Raw genomic sequence first — 25,817 nt, 5'->3', positions numbered from 1 at the left:
TGCCAGGCACTGGGCACAGTGCTTTATACATGAAATCATAAAAATATGATTTAAGAATGTGTTCTATTATAGGAATGTTACTTCTTTAAGCAGGTTAGTCTCAGTTCTAGAGTCTGATGATGAATAAGATGGAAAAGCATTATGCTAAAATTATTGCCTGAAGATTTAGACACAACCCATAAAGTCCAAAAATTAACATTTATCCTGGCCTGAAGTTAAGTTTATCTGTAGTTCTGGATAAATTAAAGACTTTTAAATTCAGTAAAGATATTGAAGAAGGTCTTAGAAAAAAGGTTTGATTTAAGCAAATGTGGTTTAGACCGATTACAGAAAATACCCATGAATTCACACTGAATTGAGAAAACTAAAAGCTAACCCATATAGCTGATGAGTTCTGTAATAAATCAAAATAGGATTCTTTCAACAAAATATGCCAGAAGGGAACATTTAAGAAAAGAAACATTACTAAAAACAAACTTTTACATTCTTTTGAGTACTCAACAGTTGATATAATTTTTTTTTTAACACAACAGTCCAGTATTGCTTCTTTGTATTCACTCTACCAAAGAAAGCATGGCCTCCTACAGTAGGTAAAATCTCAGACTGACCCCGAAAGCATCCCTTGTACCCCCTTTTCCCATGATGAGCCACCAGACTGGGTCAAGGTGCTGAGCTGTACCTGAGGTGATAAGAGTTGTAGGCTGTTGGCTCTGGCCGCCATCCCTTGCCCTATGCTCAAGCTTCCGTCCAAGCCTTTGGCTCTCACTTTGTCCCGGGTCACATACATGGAATGCCTATGAGGACGCTGTTGAGAAGAGAAGGGGCTGGTATAGCCTAGCCCATAAGAGAAGGACTCATGAGGTGCAGACAGCGAATGGGAATGGCTGCTGTCCATGTGTTCGGGCAGCTTCAACTCCTCCATTGTTTTGGAATGCCTAGTTGTGGTTCTGCGTGAGTCCAGAGTGCCCTCATTTCGATTATTTCTCCCTGAAGGGCTGAGTAAAGTTCTCGTGTCACTGTGCCTGGTGGGAGTTGGGCTGGTGGGAGAGTTCAAGTCCAAGCAGCTGGATGGGAAGTACCTACTGGTATTGGTATCTGTGATTTGAGCCCTGGTTTCAGAAAGGTTGCTCACAGATTTGGAGTCACTCAATGCCCCATGGCTTTTGGCCTTGGTCCTGTAGGAGGGACTCCTGGAGGACTGGGGAATGGTGTCAATGTAGCTGTGCCGACTCTGCTTTTCACTAGGCTGCAGTGTCCCGGCTTTGCTCTGAGAGCTTTCCATGAATGAGTGCCGGTTCTGTTGAGATCTGCTGCTGGACTTGAGGTACTTTGTGCCTGGGCCTTCTGAAGGCTTCGGATCAATATTAAAGTCAAACTCTGTTTTGGACTTGGCTTCTTTTGGACTGAGAAGATGTGGTATGTTGTTGTTGGTGAGATCTTTGCTGGCAGACCCAGGCTGGGTGCTTGCTTGGTAGGTTTTGGTGTGCATCGGACTAAGAGTAGCTCCAGCAAGGTTTCCATTCAGGAAGCTTTCATTGGCAGGAAGGCCTTCGTCAGCCCGGGGTAGACCCACGCTTAAGTTCTGAATGTCCTTGCTGTTGGATCTATGGTGAGACTGTAAAGCAGCACCTTTGCTGGCTTGGTTTCTATGTTAAAAACAAAAGAGGTACATTGGTTTCCTTCAATAGCTGGCACACACAAAGTATCACATTAAAAAAGAAAAAAAGAAAGAAAAGAACACATATTTAAAACACCTCAGTGATTAAAAACATTAACTCTCTCAAACATGTGCTTACCAATAACAAGGAACCTATCGATAAGAAGTAAGTCCCTCAGACTAATTCACTCTGCAACAAAGCACTAGTCCTGATGAAGTTATTATGGCATCTGTAACTGCTCAACTAACTTGCTGCCAACACAGTTTCTAACTGATAATCTGGTAAAACATGCTTTCACTCTGTTGGCTGCTATGAGTGTTCATTATAGAATATCTGCTAAGGAGAAGAAAGCTGAGATGTAGACAGACTCCCTATCACTCTTTTATCTGCTTGAATGTCAGAAGGCAACACGTAAGACTTGAAGGTTACTGTGTTCTCTGAACTTGATTTTTGTTTGTAAACATGTAGCTTGCATCAGAAATACATACTCATAGCACACAGACACCAATATCTCTTTAGTCTTTAACTTGCAGAGTTGAAGAATGAGAATTCCAGCAATGTACTCATTAAAAGAAAATGACACTCTAAAAAGAAATGTAAACTGCTCAGTGAGGTTTGTTAGTGTTTATGTTTTGGAGAAGAGGCAATTACTTAGGGCTCTTTGGCAATCTCCTTGTACACAAGACAGGAGTGAGTGAGTCACTAACTGTTCAGATACCTTTGTGTTGGCTAAATAAGAAGCCTATACTGGATCCTAGGAATCTGGAAATGTTAACTGCTTATCAAAGGATACAATTTAGTCTCTTCATTTTACATGTTGTTACTCCAAACTGACTCAAAGCTTCATTTCCTACTTGGCTTAAAATACAAACTATCAATCCAAAGGAAAACCTTGACCTCTAACTAAAACCTGAAAGTAACACCATAACAAGTTTAATTTTATTTATTAAGTAACTGTTTTAAAGGACCTGATAGGGGCTTGGGATAGGTTAGAATGTTTCAAAATGAATGAATTACACAATTTTCTTTTTACTATGTATTCAGAAAATGTTGTAAATATCACTATTGCTAAAGATAATTTGATTGGGGAAAGTTTTGTTCCCATTACATGCTCACCAGAAGATTCTGGCGAATCTTTTTTTTTTTTTTTTTTTTTTTTTTAAATTAATGTAGAATGCTAACCTGTGAAACTGTGCCTTCTAATTTTCCCTGTAAGAATCTGCATGTTCAGGCATCAAATGTAAGGGCCCTTTTCCTATCATATTTTTTAAAATTTATTTTAATTCTTTTAGTTGTAGGTGGACACAATGCCTTTCTTTTTATTATTTTATGTGGTACTGAGGATCAAACCCAGGGCCTCATGGCCTTGCACACACTAGGCGAGCGCTCTACCACTGAACCACAACCTCAGCCCTTTCTATCATATTTTTCAGATGGTATTCCCCAGCAGAAATCTGAGAGCATTAAAAAGGAAAACCTTATATTAAACAAGCCTATAATAGTGTGAAAAGTTAATCTTCTAAATGCACTCACTAATCTCTCCCAGTAAGGTCACAAGAATTACAGCGTTAAATAAGGACACTTAAATTTGAGTTGACCAAATGGCAAATCTCAGACCTAGAAAGAAATCAGGAAGATAGGAGAGTTAAGTTTTACTTTCTGTTGAATAATGTCATTAAAATCTAGACACAGATCAATAAAGGAGAGTCCCTGTATCCTAAAGGCTTTAAAACCATTAGAGTTGTCAACTTAATCTTGCTAACTAAAATATCTCAGTGACTTTTCAAAAACCCAAAAATGATAAGACAGTCTTATACATGAATAGATCTAAGTGTGTTGGTTATTTATTATTTATCCAGTTACCAATCTGTTCTTCACTCCTCTGGCTGGTCCTGGGCCCCGACTGTTTCCCTAGGCTTGCAAACTGGCGACCTTCCAATAGGGCTTAGCAGGGGAAAGTATCACAAGACCAGAGGAGAAAGAAGCCAGGGGAGGTCTTCCTTGCTCCTTCCTGGCAGTGATGCCCTGACTCAGATCCTAGCTGTGTCCCTCCCTCAAGATGACAGCTTCTGCAGGGTAGCTCCTCCTGCCAAGCTCCGGCTGTCACTAGGCCTTGGAACCCTATTTCCTCTCTCTCTCTCCTTCAGGCCTAGAGAGAGTAATGGCAGAAAGATAAAACATGCAGATATTGGGAAATGTCTCAAGCCTAAAAAAGGACCAGAAGGGGACAGAGAACAATAAAGACAGCTGCTAGAGCTTCTGTCAGCTTCTGGAACTGCTAGAATCACTATTATTGATGTTGAGCACAATTCAACATGGGATGTTATACATATTCACAGCAACATAAGATATAATTTCTAACTGAAAAGAAAGGCTATAAAGTTAAGGCAGAAACATTTGTCAAAGTTTTAGGTTTTTCCATGAATGTACAAAGAGTCTAAATCGCTATTCTGATTAATTGGAAGCAATTAATTGTACATAGTATAATTCCTATATAGAAAGGGCATCATATTATCTTCAAATTGGAGCTCTGCCAAAGCATAACAATAAAATACAGCTTTGAAAATTCCATAGATCTCTTTGACATACAACTGTAAAGAATCTGTTTTAAACTGCCAACCACAGAAGGAGATTTTATATATAAACTGCTCTTAAATGATTGGCAGGATGGATGGATGGATGGATGGATGGATGGTTGGTTGGTTAGTATATTATGTAAAATAAGTTTTAAAAGGAAACACAAAGGCACAAAGCTACATTATTAGGGGAACATTGGCAATGCAGAACCAGTGAGAGAGGAGCAAGGACATGCTGAAGCACCATCATGCAATCGGAAGTTTTTCCTCTGATAATGAATTTAAGGAGAGCCCCAAGGAGACAGGCAGGGGACTGGGAAATGCCCGAGTCCATTGCTGCCTACAGAGAAAAGAACTTGGAAGACAGGGTATGTGAGAGTGTATGTGCTTCCAGGGATAGGGCAGCGGAACATGTAAGTAGCAACCAATGGATATAGTGATTGTGAGTGGAAAATACCCTGAGAAGTCCAAAGGAGCCACGGTCTGTGATGAGATCCAAGCTAGAATTAGTGTTCCTGACAAGAACACTACTTATTCCGTGGAGTAAGTATGGTCTACAGACAAGTATGGGAAGAAAGCCCTAAGATGAGGTAGGATTATTAACAGAAACCATTTAGGACTTTTTCTTTAATATATTCAACAGAGTGTCAAGACCTGGAAATAAACTCTTTCAGAAATATCTATGTACTTATTTTCTAATGTCATATACTTCAAAAGAGGATTTGGGAGGATTCCTCAAAGATTCATACAAATCATCTCCTCTGAACCTCCTGCAAACACCTCCTTAAAAGACACTTAAAGAGGATTCCCAAGGACAGCCTCAGCCCCACTGAGGTTAACTCCAAGAACTCTCTCAAGTAAGTCACTACAAGACAAATGACACAGGCCCCTTCCAAATATGGTTACACTACTAATGTCTATGGCACAAATCACAAATTTATCATCAGTCTACTGTACTTTATATAATTAGGAAATTTTCTTTGTAAATGTACACTGTAGACAATTCAGGTATAAAGGAAACAAAAGAACCTGAATTGAGAGTGACCCCAGAGAAGACACAGAAATAATCTGAACCTGCCAAATGCAAAGGAGAAACCAGATGATGACTACTATTCCTTACTTAGTATACTAAAATCTCATGGAAGCAAACAACAAACGAGCTAAGAATGGTCTGTAAGATGCAAGGGGAAACAACTGAAATCAGTCATTTAAAGAAGAGTAAACAGTTCTGAGATACAATCACATGATTGTACTTAAGCAGAGCAAATATAGGACAAATGGTTATCACCAATTGATGAATGTCCTCCCAGACCTTAAAGTACCAAATCTTGAGCCTTCAAATCTCCAGTCTATTAAAAACAAATGCTCAGGCTGGGGATGTGGCTCAAGTGGTAGCGTGCTTGCCTGGCATGCGTGGGGCGCTGGGTTCGATCCTCAACACCACATAAAATCAAAAAATAAAATAATAATAATAAAGATATTGTATCCGCCTAAATAAAACTAAAAAAAATAAATATTTTTAAAAAATGCTCTATGTGGAAGAAAAATTGGGGGGAGGGTTTAATTTTTTTTTTAAAAAGGCCTCATATTAAGAATTATTGTTTTCTCTTTGCAGTACTGGGGATCAAACCCAGGGCCTTGCACATGCTGGGCATCTGTTTCTAGTAGTTAATGAAAGAAACTATATCTTTCAAAATCTAATAATCCCAGATGCCAAGATCAGCTTCTGGAAGATACACGGAGACTGGCTACTCTCTCTCTCCTCCTGTAAATGCAGCCAGCAGAATTGGGGGATATCAGGTCTAAAAAGACAACCTGACGGATCTAATTCCAGGGGGAGGGGTGTGTGTGTGTGTGTGTGTATTTGAAAAATTGCATTTAAAAAGTACTTTTTTAAAAAAAATATTTTTTAGTTGTTGATGGACCTTTATTTTATTTGCTTATTTATATGTGGTGCTAGGAGTCGAACCCAGTGCCTCACACATATGAGGCAAGTGCTCTACTGCTGAGCCACAACTCCAACCCTAAAAAGTACCACTTTTAATCGCAGACTTTACTTTTATTTTTGAAGTCATTGGCTTTATTTTTATGAAAAAATAATTTTTCAACAATTAAAAGACAGGAACAAAAACACAAGACCCTTCTAAAGAGTCAGCTTACTTGGTTCAGTTGCAAAGACTGTTCTAGGGTCTGGGCCCACCCACATGTTTGATATCCTCCTTTCCTTCCAGGAATTCCTGGGCCCCCACCCATCCTTCTTCCTCTAGGTATCACCCCAGGGTGCTATTTATACAGAATCTTCTAGGTGGAAACCCCCTGAGTTGCTAACTCAATGCTACCTTTCCCAGAGAATGTATAGATTTCCATAATATACTTGTTAAAGATAAGAAAGACTTTAAGACCCACACAACTCCTTAATTATAGTTCTGAATCATGTAATAAGCATAAGGAAGATATTTTTGAATAGAGAGGGCTTTCCTTCTTTTCTCTAAGTGCATAATTTTAGCAGCCACCTCTTCCACCTACTTGTAAGACCAACACTGCATCTGTATTTCCTTAAAAGGGAATATTTACCTATTAGACAAAGTGCTGCTTTCCACATGATAAGGTTTCCTTTTGGCTGACCTTGAAGGGGACCGATCCAAAAGTCTCTGGGTTTGAAATGTAGGGTGATTCAAACACTGTTCTGTCAAGTATCTGTCGGCTGGGTCCAACTTCAGTAAATTCTTAGGAAATAAAGTTCAGAATTGGACATTACAAATTTAAATTACAATAAAAATATTACTTTTTTTTTTTAAAGAAAAGGAAAATACATGAACATTGCAGAATATCTAGTAAAAACAGTTCAGGAAAAACAAGACTATCTAAATCACCATCTCACCATCGTTGTCCTCTGTGTAGACATCCTTCCAGCCTTTTCCTGAATATCATATATATATATTTCCTTTTTAGAAAATCTGGGTCATATTACACACACAAGTTTTATATCGCACCCTTTTTAACTTACCCATTAAAACCAAAATCTTTTTAATACATAAACATTCACATTCTTCATCTTTTTCCTTTCCCTCAAATATCCAATTCCTATTTCTGGAGGCAGGTCATCAGTTTCTTGTGCAGCCTTCCATAGTTATATTCTGTACACAATTCTATTTATTTCTTTTATTTTACCCAAGTAGTAGCATACACACAACTGTTTATACTTAGGTTTCTTTTCAATCTTTCCACTTGATGTACAATTTTTCCCCCTTTTCTTTTCTGTACTGGAAACGGAATCCAGGGACATTCTACCACAAAGCTTCACCCCCATCCCTTTTTATTTTTTATTTGGAGACAGGATTTTGCTAAGTTGCCAGAGGCTGCTGTAGAACTTGCTATCTTCCTGCCTAAACTGGGATTACAAGCATGTGCTACAACACCCAGCCTTGAGACACAACCATAAGGGTTCATTCATATAGGTAAGGAACATTAACTCTACGGATGTACCTTTTTTGTATTGTTTTCCTTGTTTTGTTATTTTTAGTTTTAGAAATTTTTTTTCTTTCTTTTTATACTTAAGATCAAACCCAGGAGAGATTTATCCCTGGGCAACATGCCTAATCCTTTTTATTTTCAGACAGGGTCTCTTTAAATTTCAAGGCTGGCCTTGAATTTGCAATCCTCCTGCCTTAGACTCCGGACTCATTGGGATTATAGGCATTATAGGCCTGAGCCACAGTGCCTGGCCTCCTTGTTTCATTATTATGAACAAAGTGGCAACAAATAATCTTACAATATGTTTGCTTTTTTTTTTTTTTGCAGTTCTGGGAATTGAACCACAGGCCTTGTACATGCTAGGCAAGCACTCTACTGCTTAACTGTATCCTCGGCGTTACCACTTTTTTTTTTTTTAAGAGAGAGAGAGAGAGAGAGAGAGAATTTTTTAATATTTATTTTTTAGTTTTCGGTGGACACAACATCTTTATTTTATTTTTATGTGGTGCTGAAGATCGAACCCAGCACCCCGCGCATGCCAGGTGAACGTGCTTGAGCCACATCCCCAGCCCAACACCACATTTTTAATGACTACATAGAAATCTGTGATATTAACATACCATTATTTAGTTACAGCCTACTACTGTTGGGCATTTAGATGATGGTCACTTTTCATTATTATAATTAATTCTGAGACAAACAATTGTAATCTTTCACAGGATGAACTCCTGAAGATAGAACTGTTAAGTATGCAAACTTTTAAATTCTTTTTGGTTTGTTGCCACATTACCTCCTAGGAGGGTGTCTCAAAATTGTAGGCATCTCTGCAATTGTAGGAATCTACCAATTTCTTGGCATCCTCATCAATAGCAGGCATTTCCTTTTTTTTCTTTTTTTTAGTAATTATATATATTTAAAAGGCAGTATCTCACAGTGGTTTTACTTATTTATTTTATTTTTTTGGTGGGGGAATACTAGAGATTGAAACCAGGGGCACTCAACCACTGAGCCACATCCCCAACCCTATTTTTATTTTATTTAAAGACAGGGTCTCACTGAGTTGCTTAGCGCCTCGCTTTTGCTGGGGCTGGCTTTGAACTAGTGATCCTCCTGCCTCAGCCTCCCAAGCTGCTGGGATTACAGGTGTGTGCCACTGCGCCCAACCTTCTCATAGTGGTTTTAAATTACATCTTTGACTACTATTGAGGCTGAATGCTTTCACATGTTTATTCTTATGTTTTTTTATTTTTCCCTTTCTAAATCTATCCTTCTTTATTTGTAAGTGTTCTTTATTCATTAAGGCACTGGCCCTTTGTTTTATATTGTATATATTAGATTCTTTACAACTAAAAGTTTTTTCCAAATATTGTTTATATTAGTAACTGAACAGGATTTTAAAAGTGAATCACTGAGATTCTTATTTACAAATTAAGCAAATAGCTAAAGAAACATTACCTACATAGCTTAACATAATACAATACAGCACACTAAAATTTGCTCTTTACTTTTCCCTGTCAAAGGAAGGAAGCAGGGTGAATTGCAGCATTTACAAATCCATCTCTAGCTCACTTTTATTGGTTTTGCCCATAGTTAATCTCTTTGTGACCCACTATTAAACAGCAAGAAGAAATTTGCTCCCCAAAAGTCAGACAAGCACCTTCAACCTAGCACCATATAAAGTTTGACTTTTGATTCCACCATATACTGAAATGAACACTTTAGGCTGAAATATTCTGTTTATTGAAACACAAACCTCTGATTACATGCAAGTGGATTTACATTCATATTGATTCAGACACAACTCTGAAATCATCTCAATTCTTTCTTTCTTATTATCAAACAAAAACTGTCAGGATACATAAAACAATTTGCTCTCACTCGCAGTTCAACAGTTAACATCAAAATGGCAACATTTAAGATACTAGCTAAAAAGAAAGGAAAATCAACCCTTAAGTAGTCTTTTAAATTCAAAGTATATATATCTACTAGCATTAGTGTTATTTATTGTTATCAAGTAGAAGTTACTGTACATACAAAAACTACATTTGTATTTATTAATAGAGCTGTTAATTTTCAAATTACTTGAAAGGATGAGGTCTTCATGAGGAAAATATGAAATTTACCCAGTTAATAGTTTCTAAAATTCAGCATTTTGAGGAAAAACATGATCCTCCTCACCATCACCACCACCACCATCACCATCATCATAAAATAGATCCAACATAATTATTGTATCTATTCTTAAAATAGTTAAGGGCTTGAATTAATGCTGGTGACTTCTATCCCCATTGAAGTGGTTGAAATGAACAGATGCAGGATGAGATGGCCATTTTAGATACTTCTATTACCTAAGACAAAATTATCCAGACAGCTTTTGAGAATGGCACAGAGACTATTTCTTCATGAAAGGATAATTGGTATTTTTAATTTTTCAAATTCATTTTCAAAAATAGCTAAAAGACAAAAGGAATGGATTCTATTTATGTACCATTCAATAATAATAAGGCAATGTTAATGGTTGGTGATAGAAGGGGGCAGAGCAGGACAGGAGCATGAAGCCTAGGAAGGATCATAAGGAGGGTTCAAGGGTATTAACACATTTCTATATCTCAATCTACGTAAGGTTATAAGAATATGTTAACATTATAAAAATCATCTGAGGTGGAGACATTATGAACACCTCTGAATGTATATTTCAGTAAAACTATTTACTATTCAAGAAACTTGACAATAAACTCATTTTAAAAAACAGGAATTAGAATGTCTAACTTATGGTTCTACTTCTGTCTGTGGTACCTTTTTTCAGTACTTGCTTTTATTCAGATTCAGGTACCACCCTGATGACTGGTAATTACACTTGACAATGATTTAACAAAAAAGTTCAATTATTTTTAACTAAAAAACAGACAAAAGGCAGAAAACATGAAATTATATTTACTTCCATTTTTCTACCTCATTTACACTTTAAAAGTTACCAAATTAAGGCCCTGATTAATAAATATTGACTGTGAAAGATTATATTGACAAAACCCAACTGATATAAGTGATAATTTATACCTAATTAAACTGAAAGAACTTGGAGGTTGTTTTTTTTTTTTTTAAATAGCATTTCTCAATCTGTATTCAGGACATTAGTGCCTTAGAGTTTTATACAAAAACAGTTTTTAGTGGTTAATTAAATTTGGGAAATGTTGAGTGAAACAACAATGCTTCTTTACATGAGATTTCTGAAACCATTTACAGGTTAATGAACATTGTGAATCTCTAAGAAAGGTTATAAGGTATGTGGCCTTTCCCAAATGCCACACCTCCCTCCTCCACCTCCACCCCCACACCTATTTACACTGTGTTCCCTGGAACACAGATTAACATAGTTTAAAGCACAGTGAAGTTCTAAGAATGCAGCTCAGCAATTTCCAACTGTGCTAAGTCTTTTAAAGGTTCTATGCACACACAGTGTAGCCTTCACTGATTTTGACAGTTGACTGAATGGGCATAAAATAAAACTCATCTATTAACAAGCATTTTTTGAAGGTCTACTATCATACAACCAATACTTGTTTATACACTTGTTGGCTGCAGCAGAAGCTGGGGAAATAAGAAAAATAATTTTTGCTCAGAGGGCTAACTGCCTGTCTACTATGGAAGAAAAACCTAGTAGGAGAAATCTGAGGATGTTTTTAGTAGTTCAGAGCAGGAAGTGTTCTGAACAAGGGGCTAGCACAAGGAACATTCACACCACAGTAGTAGCCAGTGTCTAAAGAAGAGCCAGAAAGAGTGAGTTATCTGGGAGAGAATAAGAGGTTACACAGAGGAGGAGAACTGGGTTCACTGATTATATCTGTACAAACTACGAGAGGCCTTAAATATCATGTAACAGAAATTGTAGAATTTCTTTTCCTTCAATATTCATTTTAACAATTGTTTAAAAACTTATGCCTGATCAGCTCTGAGTGCTGAAGATTTTTATTACTCTGCCTTAGGAAAACGAGTTAGAGATCTCATGCTATTGTCTAAATGAACTACGATAATACCAGAACTTGTTGCAAGTTTAAACAAATTACATGCCTTTTAATGTGAAATAGTCCCCCATTATTCACAATTTACATCTAGTTAACAAAACACTTAATTCATAAAAGCAGGCTATTATCACATGTAGACACAAGAGAATCCATACATCAAAAGACATTTTCATATAGATAGATATCAGTTTCTCCTACCTTCATTAGGTCAAGTAAAACACTATTTAAAATTCCAAGATATCTTCTCTCCAATGATTGAGGGTGGTTCACAGCCGGAAACTGTAAGGATAACACAACAGGAATGTCAGCATGTGGGGAAGGACATGTGTGCACGTGCTTGTGAGCACAGCAGAAGGGAGCAGTTGAGAAATTATTGCCTAGTACCCATCCAAGCAAATTCATATTTGTATATTACTTTTGGTATCCATGTATTTCAGGTATGAATTAACAGGACTGTATGTTAAACAATGGGAAACTTCACAGTGAAATATGATATATAAATCTAGATAATACTTTTAAGCATGTAAAATTGACTAAGATATAAAATCTGAAACTATTTATACAGTTTATAGAGTATTGTCTCCTTTTATAAGTTCTAAAATAGTTTACACAGAATGTCTACTTAATTACTGCTGGTAATTGGGGGACTAACAGGAGGGATACAATATGATATGATGTAAGATTTTTATAGCTTTTTCACAAGAACATAGCATTTATTCCTGAAAATAGCTAAGTTTTACAAAGGAGAAAAAGGAAGCAGGAGGCCAGAACCTGAAAGGCCATCAGAATCAGAAACAGTGAATTCAGGCACACACTGTAATTGCTTTAAATGTCTTTTTAAAATGAACTGTTTTCAATTCTCCCTTTTTGTAAGTTGAGGCAGGGGGCAAACATAGGCGCCTTGATTAACAAATGCAATTTTTAATAAAATGAAGGGGAGGGGTCAAGTTTATTTAGATGTTCTACCCTTTCCTGTGCTAACGCGCACTTGGCACTATCTGAGTGAATGCTGAAGCACTGGGTAATATGACTGGCAGAGCCCAATGCCATGTACTCCCTCCAAATGTGAAGGCTAGTTTGCTTCTTTATACCAATATAAGAGCATTTCAAGCTACTGAAATCCCTAAACACGTAAAAATAAATGGACAGAAGAACTAATTATGGGTAAAATTCAAACAAGCTATTTAAAGAGTGATTATGACATCATCTGCACGCTCTGCTCAGCAGGGCAGGAGATGCAGAATATGGGTAAGACCTAAACCTTGCATTTGAGGAATCTATTATATGATTGGGAAAACAATCAGTGCTACACTGTGCAAACATAAATTCTAATGGAAGCTCAGAGAAAAGAGATCAAGGTGGGTTGGGGCTATAGAAGCAAGAACCCATAGGTAATATCTGAACTATGTTTTGAAGAATAAAAAAAAGTGAAGACAAGAGAAAAGTAGGACAGCACCTCCCAGATAGAGAAGGAAAGAATAACATGAACTTAACACAGACTCACAGGCAAAAACCTAAAACTGATTTCTGAGGGAAGTGATGCTATGCAAGGCATTTTAGGTATTATTATTCTTTCTTTAGAGATGAGGAAAATGATGATCAGAAAGTTCAAATAACTGGTTCAAGGAAAGTTACATAAGTAACAAGCAGCAGAACTAGTATTTGCACCCAGGCCTGTGATCCAAACCTAAACTCTTTTTAAACTGAGTCATCTCTCCTAATGGAGAAGCAGAAGTTCCTTTTGATATTATTGGAACATTAAATATCAACCCAAAGAGAGAGACGCCTGTCATGCCATGATAAAGACCCTGTACCAGTATATTTTATTGATTGACTGATTGATTGATTATGGTACTGGGAATAAAACCCAGGTGTGCTTTACCCCCGAGATACATGCCTACCCCTGCCTTAATATCGAAACAGGGTCTTGCTAAGTAACTGTGGCTGGCCTTAAAATTGCAATCCTCTTGCCTCAGCCTTTCAAGTCACTGGGATTACAGGCACGTGCCACCTTGCCCAGCACAGTACATTTTGATTAACATTTTACTTCTATATTACATACCAGATACCCTCTCCTTTGCTTTTCTCAGAATGACCTTTCATTGATAAGAAAATCAATTCTGAAAGTCAAGTTAGAACTATTATAATAAAATTACCAAGCAAACTTCTAACTTAAAAAAAAATTATATGTTTCGAATGAAATCTACCATTCTAACATGAGATGATTCAATAGACAGCTAAAACTTAAGCACAGAAGTTTAAATAATAACCTAATCAGTAGTTTGTTTCCTTTCTTAATCACTTGGTGGATTCAATACAATGAGCATACCTTTTTACTGAGCACTGACTATATGTCAGGCACTGGACTGGGTATTTTATATCCAATAATTCATCTTCACAACAACCCTATCAAATGTTATTCTATTATCACTATTTTACACATGAAGAAACAGAGGCACAGGATGGCGAAATAAGTTGTTGAGTTCATTCAAATAATAAATATGGAGTCAGGCTTTGAACACTAGCAGTTTAACACCGGAGTCTAGGAACTAAACTATGAGACAACAATTGTTTTCCAAATAATGCATACAGTTAGAGCAACATCTTCTGCATTTCCCATTCTCTATGCAAGTGGATCCAATTGCACATCATACGCTGGATTTTAGTTACCGGTATATGGGGCTCACGGCAATTGCAGTTCACAGGCTCTCTGTGCTCAGCTCTCCATTGCAGACATTCTCAAGGGATATCATAAAAGAAAACTTTCCCCTCAAAGGATGTTGTTAAACCTCTAAAGAGACTGAACTAATTTAGTTGAAATACTGCAAACACTTTCAGACTAAAATGTAAACATTTAAGGCTTATAAAAATCAAAGTGCCATGGAAGCAGCAATTTCCCTGAAGAATATTTATAAGCAGCATTGTCAAATGCCGCCTAACACTTTACAGGTAAGATTGTTTAGCAAGGAGGTCTGTGAACAAATAGGACCACAGACAAATGAGGAAAATACACCCTTTGTGTGGTCTCTCTAATCTAAATGCTATTCATTCTTCAATATCTACTTAAAATGTCAAATCCTCCATAAAGTCCTTTCTAATGAATCCTTATCTATGATTTCTAACTTTCTGGAATGTTTGACATGCATCACAGTCTAAATCATAATGAGATATATTAAAAAGCAGTACAATAAAATAATGAGTACAGTTCTGTAATATATATTATACTTTCCTATAAAATGTATTGTTTCATAATTATTTTAGTATGAAATCCTTAATTCTTTAGCGTATTAAGGCTAGGTACCATGTTGTATCCGCTATATATATTATATATTATGTAGACTATTATGTAGACTATTCATCCTAGAATAGTCTAGAAGAGGCTTTATGGACAGAGGAGATTTGGTTGGAGTCTAGGCAAGTGTTGGGAACATCAGAAAAATGGAAATGAGCCATTTCAGAATCCACATATCAAGAAAATGGTGGGAGGTTCAAGGTAGTTTAAGAACAAGGGGCAGGAACAGGGTGGAGATGATGCTAGGAGGCTCCTTAATGCTAACCCCTAAAGATTTCAACTTTATCAGCAATTCTACAAAGGTTTTTAAATAAAAGGGAGATAGAAGTAAATGCATAGTTTGAGAAATGCGAAAAGACTTAAGTGAAGAAATTTCAAGAGATTAGTTTGGGAGCCAACTGTCTATAATTCAGGCAAAAATGACAAGGGTGAAAGAAGCATTGGAGATGAAGAGAAATGAAATAAAACTGAGCTTGGGTGCTGATGGCACCGGTTCATTTGATCCATAGATCACTCAGATGTTTAGTGAGGGCCCACCAGACATATTCTTTTCTGTGTTAGATGCTGTAACTAACTACAGTGATAACAGATGATGTCCGTCCTTGAGGAACTTATATGCTAGTGGGACAGAACTTGATATTAGTAATTATCAAGAAAATAACAAATGAAATAATACCATAATGTGACAAGTGGTATGACAAAGAAAGAAGGATACTATGGAGGAGAATGATGAGGTAGGGTACAGAATATTGGGTGGACAGAGAGAGGAGGCATTCTTTGAGTTGAGATTTATGGAAGGAGAAGAGGCTGTGCAAGGGAAGAACAATCTTCCTGAAAGAAGCCACAGGTCCCAAAATTCATGAACCTGGAAAAACCTCTGAATGTTTATGGAAGCCAAATAACAGAAAAATAGAATTTGGAGAAAGAGGGGATTGGAGATAGGTTTAAGACAAAGTCAGGGATCCAGAGGACATGGATTAGGCAAGGATTCACAGACTATGGCAAGGAGTATGGATTAATTCTCAGTGAAACAAATTTGATATGACTAACTTTATTTGTGAATATAATAGATTTCCCTTACTGCAAGACTGAGGGCAAGTTTTATTTATTGTCATGTTTTCAACATCTAGTATGACAAATGTTCAATAATTGTTGAACTAACCTGGTAAATCACGTGTGCTGTTTGTACCCTAATTAATGGCATAATTTGGCTAATTTTTGGCTTACAAAAGCAAAAATAGAAGGAGAAAAACTTGCCTGAGGCACTTCAGTCGCATTTGGAAGAGAGACAGAAAGCAGGAAGGAGATGAAAGAGAAACCCAGCAGGAGCTGGGGTTGTGTTGGGCACTCAAGTGTGAACAGTGGTGTTCTCCAAAGGGAAACTAACTGAGGTCTAGGAAGTCAAAGAAAAAAACTGAAGTGCTTTACAAATGGCAAGATAACATGGTTTGAGAATGATGCATTTAAGAGAAAGAAAGGAAGTGATGAAAGATTATTTTATAGCTTCCACCAACTAACATGTGGGCCCAAAAAATGTTTGAAAACTTAAAAAGTTGCTTTTGGGGTAGATGGAAGAGAGGGGTAGCCTGTAACTCACTAGCCACTCCAATGAAGTGCCTCTACAAGGTAGGTGTTCCTTATTTGGGGAAAGTTCATACTTTCTAAGATGCTTTTTGGCATATTCTAAGAAAACAAGCTCTGTACAAATTTATCAAGTTTAGAAAAGGCTGCTTAAGACAACACATGGGTTTGTAAAGAATATGTGATATTTCACTGTCAATGGACAAGCAATATTTGCTGGAACAAAAACCTTTAAATCTGCAGGATGCAAGTATTCATGGCCTTCCTCAAATCACTATAAACAAGTTTGCTCAAGTAAGTAGTAAGTATACATACATTTTGTATCTTTCAGGAATACTTAATATTTTGAATAAAGAGTCTAAGATAATTGAGGTTTAGAATATAATAATGTATATGCTAAAAAAGACCTTGAAAAATTAGAATTTATAAATGAGAAAAAAATATTAGCAGTTCCTACTTTCAAATTCTGATCATTTTTAAAGCATTCACAAATACTATATAAGACCCGGAAATAAAATATGATAGTGGGGATTATAAACATTATAATGGGAAAGGGAACAGTTTTCAAAGGACAGCTTAGCATACCACTGTGCAATGAACAATGAACTAAGTACAGCTGTATTGATTCCATTTGGGGTTTTAGCAAAACCTCTTACCCGGAGCCCGTGGAAGCGAGGATTACTATAGAAGAGCTTCATCTGCTCAGATGGAAGTGGTCCTAGCACCTTCTGAATAGTAAAAAGTTGGTCAATTTCGCTTTCTCCAGGAAATAAGGGCTGTCCGTCACTAAGCTCCCCAAGAATACAGCCCACTGACCACATGTCTACAGACTTCCCATAGGGAGCTCTGAAAAAGCAAAGGGAGAGATTATCTTGACAACTGAGGACATATAATGTTTGAAAACTTTCCAAATTATTTTGAACAGATTCATGACTTAAAGTACATTTGTGTATTTAAGAAATTTTAAAATGCCACTAGAAAACAGTACAACTGAAAATAAGGAATCATGGATATTCAAGTAAAAATCCAGAATACAAGTGAATAAACCTACATTAATAAAGATGTCAGTTTAGTAGCAATTTAATCAGCATACACTAATTTGATATCTGGGTATATCTTGAATATGAATGGCTTAATAAATCCTAATATAGTGCACATGGCTGATGAGAAACACCTCACTTGGGAAATAAAATGCTCCCAAGAAATATAAATTCTAGGTAATTAAATTATACCTTAGCTCTCTAAATGTCAAAAAGTTATATTTTATCCAGTGTATTAAAATATACTACTGACTTGTGTGTCTTCTTAAACAAATAGTGAATATTATTTAACCTTTGATTACTTAGTGTCACAATATCCAATAGCTGAAATGGTGCTAAGTTCTATTGTATTATTTACTTGAATATAATTGTACTCTACATATCCAGGGCTTTCTAATAGCTACCTTCCTAAAAGCATTATTAGTTTATTTAAATGGTTTAAAGCTCTCTTCTAGGATCTGAGTTTACCAGAGTGCTTTAGGAGGAGAGTTGCTATTACAAATAGAAACTATCCATGAAAATCTAAGCATTCCCCAAACAGCTCTATACCTATAACCCAATATCTATGGCTGTAAGTCAAATTATTTATGGTAGTTTAAGTAAGAAACCATGTATATATTTTAGTTTCAAACACATATAATACAAGTTCTTTATTGTTTGATACTGGGGATTGAACTCAGGGGTGTTTTACCACTGAGCTACATCCCCAGCCTTTTTTTTTTTTTTTTAGATGGACCTATATTTTATTTATTTATTCATATGTGGTGCTGAGAATCGAACCCAGTGCCTCACACACATACTAGGCAAGTGCTCCACCACTAAGCCACAATCCCAGCCCCCCAGCCTTTTTTATTTTATTTTGAGACAGGATCTTTTATTAAGTTGCCCAGGCTGGCCTTGAACTTGTGATCCTCTCAAATTGCAGGAATTACAGGTGCATGCAATCATTCCTGGCAAATAATCCAAGTTTTAAGAATGGAAAACCAAAATAAAATATATGACAAATGAAATAAAATTCTAGAATGCCACAATGATATTAACAGTTAATATCAAAACTTTTAAACCAAAGCACTGTTAACATTATACAGAACATGTTTCTAGGGTAACAAATCACTGCAACAATAAGGCAACATTTCATTTCTTTCCACAAAAACTTAAGAACTATACGAGGAAACTTCATTTAAATCTTTTAATACTGATTGTTCTTTCATATCTTTTTGAGAGAAAGAAAATATCCTAGGTACAAGATGGAAAAACCTTTAAAAAACCTCTACATACCCTAAATAAGCTATTTTTCCTTCTGTCATCTGATTTGCATAATTTATGCAGCTGGAACTATTTTGAATGTCAAGGACAAAGCCCTGAGAATACGTAAAAATGAAAATTCTTAATGTAAAACTAAATATCAACTGATTTCAATGGAATTTTTACACAAATAATATAGTTCTTCAACTAGTACTTGACAATCACTTGATTAACTAGTCAATTTAGCTCAAATGAGTTGCGTTATCACCATCTACTTTTGGTAGCTATCACGCATCTCTAAACATAACCTCAGTTTTCTGAGAATGATCTACTTCATACTCTTTTTTTCATTGGCAAATAGTGTCCAGTAAATTCAATGAGTCCAGAATGGTACACAGAAGAAACACAGGCAGAATGAAATATCAATCCTAAATCCAAGAATAAAAATTAGCACAGAAATCCAGAACGTCCACACAAATGAGGGGATAATAAAGTGACTAATGATCATTTGATTCTCAGGATGAAGCAAGCTTTTGATTTCAAAAAAATAGTAAAGTTTCCAAAAACTGATGCCAGTAATACTTATAGGTTCTGGGTCAGCAATGAATCCAGAAGTACTACCAGATGGTTGGTAGACACTGGGAAATGAATAGTTAACATTCATACAAACCCCTCAGAAAATAATTTAAACATGTAGTCATGCTCTTCAGAAAAAAAATCAGAAATTTATATTGCTATATTGTACATTGTTGGGTGGGACTGCAAACTAGGACAATTACTCTGGAAAGCAGTTTGGAGATTCCTCAAAAAACTAGGGATGGAATCACCATATAATCCATCTATCCCACTCTAGCAATACAGCCTCATCAAAGTTTACAGCAGCACAATTCACAATAGCTAAGTTATGGAATCAACCCAGATGCCTGTCAATAGAAGAATGGATTAAGAGATTGTGATACACACACACACACACACACACACACACACACAATGGAGTTCTACTCAGCCACTAAAAAGAATGAAATTATGGCACTTGCTGGTAAGTGGATAGAAATGGAGATATCATGCTAAGTGAAATTAGCCAAACTCAGAAACTCAAATGTCAAATGTTTTCTCTCATATGCAGAAACTAGAGTAAAATAAAGGAAAGGGGGAGGGAAGGCTAAGATTACATAAGGAACCAATCAAATACACAAATTAATAGACAAGTGAAAGGAAAACTAGTAGAGGAAGAAGAAAGGGGGAGGGGCAAGAGGGAAAAAGGGAAGGGGTGGGGGGGGTTGGTTATGAACTGAAATCGATTTCCATGCATGTATGAGTTTGTTGGGATGAACCCAACTACTATGTATAATCATAAAGCACTTAAAAAAAAAAGAATTTCTCATATACCCCAGGACATATATAGCACGTTAAAGAAAAGAGATAACTGACAATTTGCATATTTGTCATCATTACCACTATGGCAAATTTTACTAGATTATGAATTTTTTTCTTCATTCTTGGGTGGTCTCAAAGAAGGAGATATAATCTAGGGAAAATAAGAAAATACTACAACTAGGGTAAGTAGAAGATTCCTGAAACTATGTAATGGAGATCAGGATCATGGGCTCCCTCTCTTAGGCTCTAAAGTTAAAATGCATTAAAAAGAAAAGGAGAACCATGTCAGAAGATCCTTTTCTGGTTAATAGATGAATGATAGGGCATTGACAAAGGAAGGGTGAGTACAAAGTAGATGAAATGTTAAGAGGTATTGCTGAAAAAAAATCACCAAGGCAGTGATAAAATAGTTACGTATCATCAAACAGGATTTACACTGTTCAGAAGAAAATGGCTACTGGTTCAATATTTACCCCATGTGTCTAGCAATGTGGCTAGATGTAAAAGACAATAAATATTTGTTAAATGAATGAACAGGTAAGCCAGAATGCCAAACTCTACAGACAATTACATTTTAATGTGGAAGATTATTAGCAAAGGTTGCTGTAATAATTCCTTCCATCTGTATATACATGCTGGTTTATAATGTGGCTCTGTCACCTTTTCCATCAAGAGGTGGGATTTATTTCTCCTTACCTTGAATCAGAGGTTGGCCATGAAATGGGCTTTGGCCAAATGAGGCAAAAGTCATTCAAACAGGGTTTTGGAAAGTACCTTTGCTTTGCTTACTTCTTGCTACATGGAATTCTCCTTCTATTCTACTTAGCCTACTGAAAGATGAGTCCCTACAGATTAAAGATGATCAGTCTCAGCTGAGGCTCCACACAATCAGCCTCCAGATAACCTGCCAGCCAATTGTAGCTAGATGAGTGATTTAAAGAGAGACCAGCAGAGAACTATGGAGTTGCACTCAAATTATTAACACCCAGAATCCTGAGCAAAGGAAATGGTGCATTTTTGTGGGTTTTGTTTTGTTTTTGTGGTGCTGGGAAGTCAAACCCAGAGCCTTGTGTGACGCTAGGCAAGCACTCTACCACTGAGTTACATCTCTAGCCCTCATTAAAGATCTAAAATCAGCATACTACAGCAACACAGATTCTTTGTTATAATGAATCTATAACTGACAAATATTTAATTAACTGAAATTCTTATTTTTCATAGGTGATCCCAAAGCCAATGATAAAGGAGCAATACATGCATAGAGACCATTGTATTTGGAGAAGGTAACTCACCCAAGTAACAGTTCTGGGGATCGATACCACCTGGTGGCCACATACTCTGTGTAATTAGCATTGTTGCCCTCTGATAGATTCCGAGCAAAACCTGAAAGAATAAATAACTTTGTGTTGGCAAAATATTTCAGTCCTAGTAATACTTTAAAACAACATCAAAAGAATATAATGACTGATATATTGAATGAGCTGTTTATTAATAAGTGTCCTTGTTATTTTAAAAAGTTAGTAAAGTGTTCATATGTTAATTGAAGTATATGATGTATTTACTATATACTAAAGAAATTCATGTTTTTGAAGTTATCTCATGCTTTATTAAGCATTCAGAGCACACTTTTAAATCAGTCCTCCTAAAAATGCAAATCTTAGGAACAAAATGAAGTCTCCATTAGAGCCATAAGTCAAAGTTAAACTGGGATTATGGTCATTAATTCTGCTATGTGGGACTTAAAGGGATATTTGTATAGTTATTGTATCTGAACAGTTTCAGCCACTATATAAATAACTAACAGTTGGCAATGATGGAAACAAAACGGGCCAAAATTACTGTCATCTCCTAGTGATTGAGAAGCAGGTTAGGAGTATCTTCATTACCTCACAAACTTGACTACTACTTTTGCCCCACATTCTTTCAAGAGGTTTGGGGGCCACAGTATAGCCACAAAATGAGGCAACAAGAGAAACTAATTATCCCACTAACTCACCAAGTATAATATAGGCTCATCATCAACAGTTACAAAAACCAAAGCATTAAAATCAGAGGTAAAAATTTAGGTGTCTGTCAGTTTTGAAAAATGGTGTATGTGTGGCAGTACTGGAAATGTGCATACTACCAATGAGCTACATCCCCAGCCTCATGCATTTCTATTTTTTTTTAAATATTTTTTTAGTCGTAAGTGGATACAATACCTTTATTTTTACTTATTTATTTTTATGTGGGGCTGAGAATCGAACCCAGTGCCTCATTCATGCTAGGCAAGCGCTATATCACTGAGCTACAACCCCACCCCTCTTTTGTTTTGTTAATTTGCTTTATGATTTTCAGTAACTTTGGAGCTTAAAGAGATCAGTGGCCCATAGAATCATGTATGCATACTAAATTGTATATGAGGGGCAAAAAGTCCCAGTATCACGTAATAATCACAATTGCAGATAGAAAGTCAGACTTAAGTACCATTCCTAAAAATCATGCTGCTAAGGATATGCTAAAAATGCCAAAATCAAAACTTAATCAGATACAGTATTCAATATTTCTTTTTCATTTTCTTGAGAACTTCTTTAAGAATTGGGGAAAGAGCAAAGTTCTTTGCACTATTTCTTATAAATTATGTTGAAAATTAAAACCTTTTTTCTCAGGCAAGCAGGTTTATAATGTTCAAACTCTTTGAAAGTGTTGAGTAAAAACAGTTATACATGCTTCCAATTGCTACAGTGAACAAAATGGTCATTCTACAAAACTGATTTTTAATTTTCCATTGCTGCTGGGCGTGGTGGCACATGCCTGTAATCCTAGTGGCCTGGGAGGCTGAGGCAGGAGGATTTCTAGTTAAAAGCCAGCCTCAGCAAAAGCAAGGTGCTAATAAAGCAACTCAGTGAGACCCTGTCTCTAAATAAAATACAAAATAGGGCTGGGGATGTGGCTCAGTGGTCGAGTGCCCCTGGGTTCAATCCCTGGTACACCACTCCAAAAAAAAAAAAAAAAAAAAAAAAATCACTATTGCTCATTTGTGTAATCCATTTATGCAATAATGTAATTGAATCTAACTCACTTATGATAAAGAGAGATATTCTTAGCTACATATGGAGGTTATTATATTTGGTTATATTTGAATATGTAAAAAAAATTTAAAATCCAACTGTTATGTTTTAACAGAAAGATTAGGTGAAATTTGGGGCTGGGGTTATGGCTCAGCAGTACAGCGCTCCCCCAGCACGTGTGAGACAATGGGTTTGATCCTCAGCACCACATAAAAATAAACAAAATAAAGGTATTGTGTCCAGCTACAACTAAAACAAATTATATATATAAAAGATTAGGTAAATTTTTAACTTCAAATTGACCTGTGGACCTAACACCCTAATTTTTTATTTCAAAATTTTCTAAACTATTTTAAGTGTTTAACAGCACAATACAGAGTTACCTATATGGGACATAATACACAATTTTTTCCTAGGAGACAGTATAACTAAAAAACTTCCCTATACATTCAAGTACGAGCTGAAATAGTACGCATCAGTTACTAGTCTCATTCATTGAACATTGAGCAGAAATAAATCGAAGTGTTCTAAAAATGGCTTTGACCATATAGATACATAACCATTATATGGGCACAATGTGAACATACACACATGTATATTTTTTGTGGTTATGATGAAACCTATAACAATTTCTATTTTGGGGGGTTATGATGAAACCTATAACAATTTCTATCATATTTAAATATTTTAGCTTATTCAAACCAGGAATCCACAGTGATAATTCTAAGAAATTTTTTTTCTGGGGCTATTAGGTGCTGGACTTATTAATCTATACACATGCATACATTTGCTTTGAATTCTCATTAACTAAAATACTACATACTGAAATTTTTTAAAAAACAGCAGATAATAGTCTATAAAGCAAGGAGAGATTAGTACTCCTCCAGCAATCAAATTTTGAACACAACAGAATGAACAACAGAATATTGCTCTGCTGATTTAAGTAAAAAATAAAGATAAATTTTAATATGCCTTTAAAAGCTACCTACATGTTACACTAAATTAATTCTGTACCAGGACTCAATTTCTTTTTAACTTACCAAAGTCGCATAGTTTCAGAACATCATTGTGGCTGATTAAGAGATTTTCTGGCTTTATATCTAGAATATCAAGATTAAAAAGCAATTAGTAAAAATCTCCTATGTTCTGCTGATTGACACTATTATATCATGGTGACAACATCTAATTAGATATATCTAGAGTAATTTGAATAGAAAACCATGGAAGTGAAAACCAGAGTACCAGAGTAACACATTTCATGCTGGTATTTAAAAGTTTCAATTAATTTCAAGAAACATGCAGACCACAATCCCTTGCTCCTTTTTTTGTATGATGATGTGAAGTCCTGGGGATCAAACCCATGGCCCCAAGCATGCTGGTCAAGTACTCTACCACTAAACCACACCCCCAACCTACCTTAACTCTTAAAGGGATGAACTGAATCTTCAAGGAGTTTAAGAATAACTGAATCTAGACCAACACATTTCAAGAAACTATTTTTACTACATAAAATATTAATGTAAACTTTTGGAGGGAAATAGATCAGAAAATGTTTACATTCACAAGATAACTTAGAAAATACATGAGCACAAGTAGCCAGCATTATATTTACTGGAGGGGTTGGGGGGAAACACAAGAAAGGAATAATTTCTATATTTACATATCTCTTTAGCTTTTCTGTGTGGTTCACAATTACCAATGTCTAATGCTGAAGCAATACTGAATGAGTCAAGGTAAGATTTCTAATTTTTTCCCATAGACTTCCTGTAGATATGATAGGAATTGAGGAGCAGAAATTTGTGGAAAATGCAGTTAAATTCTCCCTTTGGGAGGCATCTCATATAGTATCTGGTATCTGTATCATGGTATAGGTCTAAGTGAAGAAAGGGCAAAACTAGTGAAATCTGTAGTTTTCAGAATCATGGTATCTATAGTTAATTCACAGCCACTAGTTAGCTATACACTTAACCAAATCACATTTTCATGATGGAAATGTAGCTAACTCAGTTCCTCATTAATATTCTTTTTTTAAAAAAAAATTTTATTTGTTGTTGACAAACCTTTATTTTATTTATTTATATGTGGTGCTGAGAATTGAACCCAGTGTCTCACACATGCCAGGCAGGCACTCTACCACTGAGCCACAACTCCAGCCCCCTCATTAATATTATTGAACAAAATATATAGACTTATTAGAATCATTACCCTAGACACTAGATGGCATTTCTATCCCATTGACAACCTTGATAGGGTAACTGCTATGAGAGCCAAATGTAAGAAAACAAACTAGAAATAATAGGAATTGACATTCTTCATACAACCTTTAAGCCAGTCTTAAAAGTCAGACTATTTTTAAAGTAATATCCTTGTGCATTTGTATAGGTGAATTAAAATGTAGTATTTGTTTATCTAATAATTCAAGGACAAGAATTAAGTATGGCAACATTTTCTGATAAACACGCTCATTTAGCCCATTTTTGTATCCATTTGTGTCCCAGTACT

General features: G+C 36.0%; 1 protein-coding gene across 1 annotated transcript in view; it reads right to left on the bottom strand.

The window, feature by feature from the left end:
- Cdkl5 (cyclin dependent kinase like 5) overlaps positions 1 to 25,817 on the bottom strand; it is a 169,996-nt gene that overhangs the window by 21,088 nt on the left and 123,091 nt on the right. The window contains exons 7-12 of the mRNA XM_027927442.3: positions 24,356 to 24,415; positions 21,558 to 21,648; positions 17,260 to 17,449; positions 11,929 to 12,009; positions 6,809 to 6,960; positions 680 to 1,646 (exon numbers count right to left, since the gene is read on the bottom strand). Of these exons, the coding sequence (XP_027783243.2) occupies positions 680 to 1,646; positions 6,809 to 6,960; positions 11,929 to 12,009; positions 17,260 to 17,449; positions 21,558 to 21,648; positions 24,356 to 24,415 (1,541 nt within the window). The remainder of the gene's footprint in view (positions 1 to 679; positions 1,647 to 6,808; positions 6,961 to 11,928; positions 12,010 to 17,259; positions 17,450 to 21,557; positions 21,649 to 24,355; positions 24,416 to 25,817) is intronic.

Source organism: Marmota flaviventris, chromosome X (assembly GCF_047511675.1).
Source record: "Marmota flaviventris isolate mMarFla1 chromosome X, mMarFla1.hap1, whole genome shotgun sequence".
NCBI lineage: Eukaryota > Metazoa > Chordata > Mammalia > Rodentia > Sciuridae > Marmota > Marmota flaviventris.
The sequence above is the reverse complement of the archived record's forward strand: the minus strand, read 5'-3'. Positions and strand labels throughout refer to the sequence as shown.